Genomic DNA, 8,431 nt, shown 5'->3' with positions numbered 1-8,431 from the left:
TTACATTTCAATGTCATCCAGATCCGGAAGAGGGATACGAAGGATTGCCGCAATACCAGTCAGTTGTGCCAATTCTAAATATACATAGATACATGTAAAAAATAAGTGAGAATAATTGTCAAAGGGTAAATTACACGTTTAGTAAATAAACTATCAGTTTTGATCAATTATAGTATCTAAATTTTCAATTCTTTTCAAAACAATATTTAATTTCAATTTTTTTTCCGTTTTAGTAATCCGTTCAAAATTTAACGTTAAGTTTTGAAAAAAAATTGAAATTAATAAGTACTAAAACGGACCAAAACTGATAGTTTAGATACTAAAACAAATCATAACTGATAGCTTAGGTACTAAATGCGCAGTTTACCTATTATCAAAACTAAAACACCAAATGCAATACTCACCTTCCCCTGATACGTGCATGGACGAAAATATGTGAGCAATGCCCCCCGCTTTCTTAACCTCCTTCACCAAATCCTCGTACTTTTGCCTTGATTTTACATCCGAACTCCTGAATGGCACTCACCCATGTTAGCAACAAGCTACCAATAACCGATTGAGCTGATCGTATGATAAAACTAACCTGAAGAGGTCATCGGTAATAAGGAGCGTTTGAACTGCCAGTCGCTCATGGGCAATCCCGACATGTTTCGGTCCATAGCATGCACGTGCCGGATCCTATATAATAAAACAAAACCAATTATAATCAAAAATTAATGTGGGAAGAACACACACACCAAGGTTGAACCTCACATTTGAAAGCATGTCGAAGAAATCCCTGAAAGTTCGGACCTGGTAAAATTGCAAAATGGAAAATAAATGAAAAGTTAGAACAATCAGTGAGTAAAAATAAAACTCTTAGCCAGATATTTCTACAACATACCTCTTCGGCTGCTTTGGTGTCTTTTATCATCTTCATGACACTTGGAGCATCCAATACTTCCCTCAAACTATGCCTGCATTATAGTTAAGGTATTAAACTAAGATCCATGTCCATATGAGAGCTCCAAAATGAAATAACTTATCATAGTTAACTGCAAGAAAACATACTTGTATCCAGAGCTTGTTTGAACAAGAATTATTCGTGATTTATTCTCAATAATTGGCCTCACTTGTTTTCTTTCTGCCTCCAATAAAAGATGGCGATGAAACTGGTCCTGAAGCAGATAAATGAAACGATAAATATTTTAAAACGTCTCTTTCCAATAGTTACCAAGGAAACTGAAGTAATTGAATAAGCAAGGCAATTGGAAAAGAAAACAAGTTGAAAGTTTTCATCCCTGACCTTTGTGAAACCAGGACTAGCAATAACAGCACAGCGAATAACATTGAAATCGACATGTTTGATGAAAGCCTGTCACAGATTCAAAAACAACCGCTTAGGAACCACTTAAAATCATATAAAAAAAGCGATATCATTGTTCAAGTATAATTTACCTGTACAACATTCTCAAAGAATGTCTTCAAAGCCTATAGAATGTTAAAAAAGAAATCAATAAGCACACAAGGTAGACAACGGAACCCAATTCTCATTACATGCTCTTAAAAGTAAATGGCTTTCTAAATCAGAAATTAGTTCCAAATATAAAAGAATAATAATAGTAAAAGAGATGCATACCGACTCATAACCAACAATGGCAGGTCCATGCTTACGAGGAATTGAAGCTTCAATCCGTGAACTGGTAATTGTCACACTGTTGTACATGCCACAGTAATACTAGTCAATTTCTAAACATCATAATGATCCCCTTCTAGAACAGATTACAAAATTCATTCTTCAAGTTGGTCTCACATACCTTCTACCAACAAGCAGTATATTTGCTAGCCCTTCTTGCATCAATACCACAGCCAGATCAGCAGTCGCACCAGGATCTAGAATATGATAAGCAGTAATTGCAAAGTTAAATCAGCTAAATTATTTTTTTGATACTAGAACACTTCTAAAAACCTTAATCAATATACCATTAATTTGTCATCAAGCAAAATTAAACTAAGGAATCAGCTCTGAGCATGATAATAAACGTCAGATGCTTTCATTCTCAAGTTATACAGACAATTGGAGAAGTCAGACTACATACCAGAGGCCTGATGGAGAACATCTAATGCCAATGAGTCCCATGTTTCCTAAGATATGAAAGTAAAATTCCATTATTCTGCTGGAGTATCAAATATTTTTGAGAGCTAGAAGATGACATACTTTAAAGAGAAACTAAAATGAAAAAACTATTCATATTTTACAACAATAAGACTAATAAGATAAACCAAAATCCCTGAGGAACTCAATTCAAGTAACTAGCTAATGCGATGTGTTAAAATATTCCAAGTAAATCATTCTGTATCAGGTCCATGAATTCCAAAAGACGATTGTTGTTCAGAAGGATATAAAAGAAAGAATGGCCATAGAGAATATAACCTAGGAATTTAGCCAGTATTAAGTGTTGCAATCAGGATCGACCAGAATGATTTACAAGAAAGGATACACAAATAATGCCAAAAAGAATAGCTACCTTTGTTAATACAAACGGTCGACAAAGCTGAAGTTGTAGAGTATGGAATGCCCCTATCTGCAACAAGACAATGATGCATTTAAAAGCAATAAAAAATATTAAACAAGAGGCAACATTCTAAGGTGCATCTACCGTAACATATTCATTCTGCAAGATGTTCTTCCCCTTTATACGCAAGACTGCTCCTTCTTTGTCATAATCCATCGCCTAAAGAAATATGACTTAATATCAGTATCAATGTTCATAATTAAAAGCAGCTTCAGAATTTTTTTTCCTGTTTGGAGGATTTGAAACTTAATCATAACCACAAAAGTACAAATCAGCCACACTGTTAAAAATTGTTGGCAATTCAAACAACTGGAAAAAAAATCAATAATCTTACCTCAACTTCAATTTCCAACTTCATGGCAACACGTTCTGAATTTTTTCCACCAGATTTCGCCCTTAAAACTTTCCTATTATAGAATGTACAAATTACTAATATGGATTGACATCAAGAAACTTATAAACATCAAATTATTCATATTTACACACTAAAAATACATCTGCAGTTAAACTTATGATCTAATATGAGAAAAACCTTTGAGTTTGAAGTCGATGTTTTATAGGACAGCTATTATACTTGCATTGCTATAAGCCACAGAATGTTGAATTAACAAGAACCCAAAAATATTGATTGGGATTAAAACAAGTTGATATACATATATATATCAACAAATAACCGACTTATGAGTAAAATAATAACAATAAAAAAGGTGACGAACAAGTAAGAATTGAAACTAACTATACTACAAAAAGTCCTATAAAATCCTAATTTAACACATCCATAAAAATATAAAGCAGCTAAATTCTATTCAAATATGTATCACAACAATTTTTTTAACACAGAAAATAAAAAAAGTGGAGCAAAGAAAACCTGAAGGTTACAGCCATAACCCTGTCTCCAGTAGCTATCAAATTGTAAACAAGCCAGAGATCATCTGAATCTACCGGTACCAACTGCAATAAACACTATTTCATTAAAAAGAAAAGCTCATAATTCAAAAAAAAAAAAACTTTGTATATACCTTTACGACGCCGGGGCCGTTGGGAACTACGTCTCGGTGTAAAACTTTCATAATTTTACTACGAAATATGTGTTCCTTTTAGGGTTTTTCTCTATTTCACTTTGAAATTGAATTTACGCTGAGCAAAATCGAACTCCCAAGGATATAAACACTACAATGACCGACTGAACGTTGAGAGATATATAAACGTTAGGGGAAAGAGTTGGCATTGTTTGATTTAAATTCTATTTACTACTTTTACTTAAATCTATCTTTCTATTTAAATAATAGTTTGATTTAAATTACTAGTATTTATTCAAATTCTATTTACTACTTTTACTTTAACCCCATCTTTTTATTTAATCAATAGTTTGATTTAAATTACTAGTATTTATTTAAATTCTATTTACTACTTTTACTTAAATCGTATTTTTTATTTAAATATTATTTATTTCCCTTCCAAAAAAATTATTTATTTAAGTTCTTATTAATCAAAAAACGTTTTTATTTATTGTTTCACTTAAATTAATCTTTTTATTTAAATTATTATTTATTTAAGTTTCTATTCATTATTTACTTAAATTATGTTTTTCTATTTTTAGATTATATTACTTATTTAGTATCTCATTTATTTTTGGGTCTTTGTTTTATCACTTAATTATTATTATTTTTATAAAATCATATATCACATATAAGTTTTTATTTCTATTTTGATACTTCTCCATTAGATTTAGTCGTTACTTAACAAAAATGTTGATATAATATTATATAATTACAATCTCAATCTCTAAAACGTATACATTTTATTAAATTAGACTTAATTTAAAATAATTTAATAAATTCACATGAAGAAAACCTAAAATTTTTTTCTTCGTTTTCATTTGATATAACTATTAAAATATTATTAAATATTATTCAATTATTGAAATTTTGTTAAATTATTCTATTTGTTACTCCAATTTCAGTTCAGACACTAATATATATATGTATGTATCTAGTAAATTCAATTTAGGTATGCTCATATCCCATCCGTGGCTTACGTAATTATGGGTATATGTCATGTTTTCTGTCAACCCAACAGGTTTGAAAATTTTATATTTTTTACCTGAAACTCGATTCGATCTAAGTTTAGGGTAATTTCACCTTACTTATAACTTGATTCGACTTTTGAGATTAAACTTGATTCCGACCCGACCTAACTCGATATAATATAAAATTATTAATTGTATTTCATAAAATAAGTACTTAATTAAAAATAATAAAAAGAGGGGTATTGTTACAATTATCCTTAAATATATGGTGCATAATTATTTTATTTTTTAGACGGGTTGAGTCGAGTTTTTTCACTATAAACCTAAACTTGACCCGACGGAAACTTATCCTCTAAGAAACCCGATCTAACCTAACCTGAACCTGATTTTTTTTAAATCCGATCTAATAGGATCAAATCGGTCAGTACCCGTCAAATTCAGATCTTGTCCTTATCCTAACCTCACACAAATTATATATTAACATTATTGAGAAATTGGGGGTGGAATAGTTGATGTAGCTTATTAAACTCATTACTTATTTAATGTTATATTCACTATTTCAATTAAATTATTATTATTTATTTAAGGTTCTACTCATTATTTCAATTAATTATATTTTTATTTATAGAATAAATTACTTATTTGATATATCATTTAGTCACGTGTCTTTGCTTGATCACTTAATTATTATTTTTTATAAAAAAATATAATTAATATTATGTTTTATTTATACTTTAATGTTTCACTGCTACATTTGACCGTTGAGTTAACAAAATAATGATATGACATAATATTATTGTCACATCCCAAATTAGGTCTTAAAATTTTCTTAAAATTTTTAAAGAACTAAATTGAAATTTTAATTAAATTTTGGGACCAAAATGAAATTTTGATTAAATTCAGATCTAAATTCAAAAAGTACTAAAACTGGAGGACCTATATTATAATTATACCATTTTTCATAAGTGTGGGTTTAAAACCCCAAAAATTATAAACTTTCTATTTCTAGAAAGTTTCAACCCTCTTTTTCTCTCTCTTTTCAACCTTTTCTCTCTATTTTCAACCTTTTCTCTCATATAATAAAACCTTTTATAGACATTTTGTCCCTGACCGTTGCTCCGTTTTCGTCACCTCCCGCACCATTGTGTTCCTTGCATCGTCCTGAGTCTACCGGTGTACATTTTGTCTTCATTACCGCCGCGTAAGAGGATGTGGGGAAGATTAAGTTTCTGACGTTTCAAAATCGAGATCTCAACTGTTCGCTGCAGTGAACTAAGCTTGGTAAGTGTCTTAAAACCCTTTAAAATGTACATAGGAATTGTTTTCAACACCTGTAGGCCATGGACATGCCCACACGCGCTGCCATTGCGCATTGGGAAATCCCACCGCCTTGTGGGTTGCTTGAATTTGGACTGACCCGACCTGTGTCTGACCTGATTCAACCCGACTTGAACCGAACCGGTCCATCATTGACTATTGATCGTTGACCAGCCATTGAACGTTAACCAATGTTAATTTTTTTTTATCGAAAACCTCCATCTTGGCATTTTTCGACATCTTGAGTCTGCTTCTACGATCCGTTTTGCCAAATTCTGACCCAAAATCCCCGAATCAAGCCTATTAATATGAAAATGCTTATTATTTTTAGCATTTTTGCTTATTTATTTGAGATTTGATTATGGAATTGATTCGACAATATATTTTTATGAAGGTATTCATGTTTTACCCGACTGAGGGTCAATTATATACAGTGCTTCTCGTCTGTCATAATTACACGATCCGTGTTCCTCGAGAGTTACTCGTAGGTATATATAAATTGTTTAAATAGAGATTATTATTATTATTATTAGGATTTTAATATGGATTTTTTGATTTGTAGGATCTAGCGCTGTCGCTAATCGTGATCAGCAGACTCAGTAGTAGGCTTTTTTATCAAAATACTCTGATTGGTACATGTGTGTTTCCTGATGTTGTTACATTGTTGTTTTAAACTATTCATCTGAAATGTTTTAGATTTATGATAATACTGAATATTTTTATGACAAGATACTTGATTTTCTGAATACTATTTATCTGATATTGGATTTACTAAACATTTCTAATATGATATTTGAATTATGTATTTTCTGTATTTGATTTATGAGTCTGGAGTATTTTTATTTTTTACTAGATTAAACTACAATTTTCACTAGAATACATATACGTTTATTACTGTAATTGGGGTTATTATTGGAGGAAGTAAATCAGGCCTATTATATGACTTGTAAGACATTACTGCAGGCTCCTCTACTCTATGCTAAGGGTAAGTCCTTACTGCATGCTTCTCTACTTTGTGCTCAGGGTAAATTCTTATCACATGTTCTTATGCTATATGTATAAGGCCTTACATGGTGTACAGGTAGGTGTATGGTTTTGGGGAACCTATACATTCTAGTGATTGGATGGGGCAGTGGTCATACTTTTAAAACATGTTTGATAAACTACTTTTTTACTGAAGTATTTTTATATGTATGTTTTTATACACTATAAGGAGCGCACTGAGCCTTTTAGCTCATTCTGTAAATTTAAACACTTTCAGATAATAACATACCGTAGGATAGCAACTTCACATCAAGAGAAACAACTACTCTTATTTTTTTACCATTGTATATCTCTATATGTCTTTTTTTGTTATACTTTGGTTACACTTGTTTTTGCTACCGTCTCGATATATATGTATTATCGGTATTTTGTTATATATATGTTTTACACAGTTTTATGATATATGAATATATATATATATATATATATATATATATATATATATATATGTTTATCGTACGAACATTTCTTATGAATAATTTCATATTATATTGTTATATGGATTTTAAAGTTGTTTTAAATATGTAAAGAAATTTTTGAATAAGATATATAACCGCCTAGATTTGGGCATAATGTCTAGGCCATGTCTAAGTGGTTACACTTGGTGGTATCAGAGCTATTGGTTTTAAATATTCGGACTGTGGATGAGTCTTAAATTCTAGATTTTAAAGATCTTTTGATTTTTTCAAAACTTGTATCATCTTATTTTACGAGTTTTAAATATATTATAGATTCCTGATGCTAGTCTAACTTAAGCTCAAATTCTCTCTGTAGAGTCTTGTAGATTTATCTGATAAGTACTGTTAGAGGTAGTAGGCCAGGTCATGGCCGCTGTCGAGGGATAGCGACTTGACCTTTTATTAGGATAGACGATCCGATATCACCTCGAGATCCTCTTGTTCCACATGTAGATTCGTTTGTTTCTTAGATGATTAGGTTACACTTGGGAGAGACCCTCCCATCACTAAGGACGAGGATATTGATATGGATGTGGTTGCAATCAATAGAGTTATGTTTCGTATGTTCCAAAGAAATGCTAGAGTCTTTGGTAATATGTTTTCGATCGATATTTCGAAGTCTTTGGTAGTTGATGGAGTAGGTTAGTTCGATGGCATTACTTGTGGACCTCTGACAACACTGAGTATTGGTTAGAAGATACAGAGAGGATTATGGATGAGATAGAGTTGAGGCCTGAGAAAAAGTTAAAAGGGACCCTAGCTATGATAAAGAAAGAGAGTTTTAGATGGTGATAATCGATTTCTGGTAATATTCCGGGAAATCAATTAACTTGGGATCTTTTCAAGGCATGTTTTTTAGGGTTGTAGCCTTTTTTGACATGTGAGCACTATAGAAGACGTCATTTTGGTGAATGCAGGAATAAGTTGAGTACCTTTTTTAGATGTGGTTTAGGTTGCCATCTCTTAAGGGATTGTCCAGAGCCACCTCTTATAGTTTATACATTAGCTTGTACTCCCACTCGTACCAG

The 8,431-nt window shown here is 31.3% G+C and overlaps 1 protein-coding gene across 1 annotated transcript; it reads right to left on the bottom strand.

The window, feature by feature from the left end:
• LOC120177674 (protein PELOTA 1-like) lies at positions 1 to 3,715 on the bottom strand. The gene is made up of 16 exons (XM_039183742.1): positions 3,575 to 3,715; positions 3,424 to 3,506; positions 2,890 to 2,962; positions 2,640 to 2,714; positions 2,508 to 2,564; positions 2,079 to 2,124; positions 1,797 to 1,872; positions 1,619 to 1,694; positions 1,438 to 1,470; positions 1,286 to 1,354; positions 1,051 to 1,157; positions 884 to 956; positions 754 to 792; positions 584 to 678; positions 405 to 511; positions 1 to 74 (listed from the first exon to the last, which is right to left on the bottom strand). Exons 1-16 carry the CDS (start codon positions 3,623 to 3,625, stop codon positions 1 to 3), a joined length of 1,134 nt encoding a protein of 377 aa, XP_039039673.1. The 5' UTR covers positions 3,626 to 3,715.
• Between the last annotated feature and the right edge of the window lie 4,716 nt (positions 3,716 to 8,431).

The sequence above is a fragment of the Hibiscus syriacus genome, unplaced genomic scaffold, assembly GCF_006381635.1.
Source record: "Hibiscus syriacus cultivar Baekdansim isolate YM2019G1 unplaced genomic scaffold, ASM638163v2 tig00112295_pilon, whole genome shotgun sequence".
NCBI lineage: Eukaryota > Viridiplantae > Streptophyta > Magnoliopsida > Malvales > Malvaceae > Hibiscus > Hibiscus syriacus.
Note: the sequence above shows the minus strand (reverse complement) of the source record. Positions and strands in the feature narration are given on the sequence as shown.

Coding starts and splice junctions, on each gene's coding strand:
- LOC120177674 (XM_039183742.1), bottom strand. CDS start 3,625: ATGAAAGTTTTACACCGAGACGTAGTTCCCAACGGCCCCGGCGTCGTA. Junction 2,963..3,423: donor GTTATGGCTGTAACCTTCAG/GTTTTCTTTGCT, acceptor ATTCTATAATAG/GAAAGTTTTAAGGGCGAAAT. Junction 2,565..2,639: donor TGCAGAATGAATATGTTACG/GTAGATGCACCT, acceptor GTCTTGTTGCAG/ATAGGGGCATTCCATACTCT.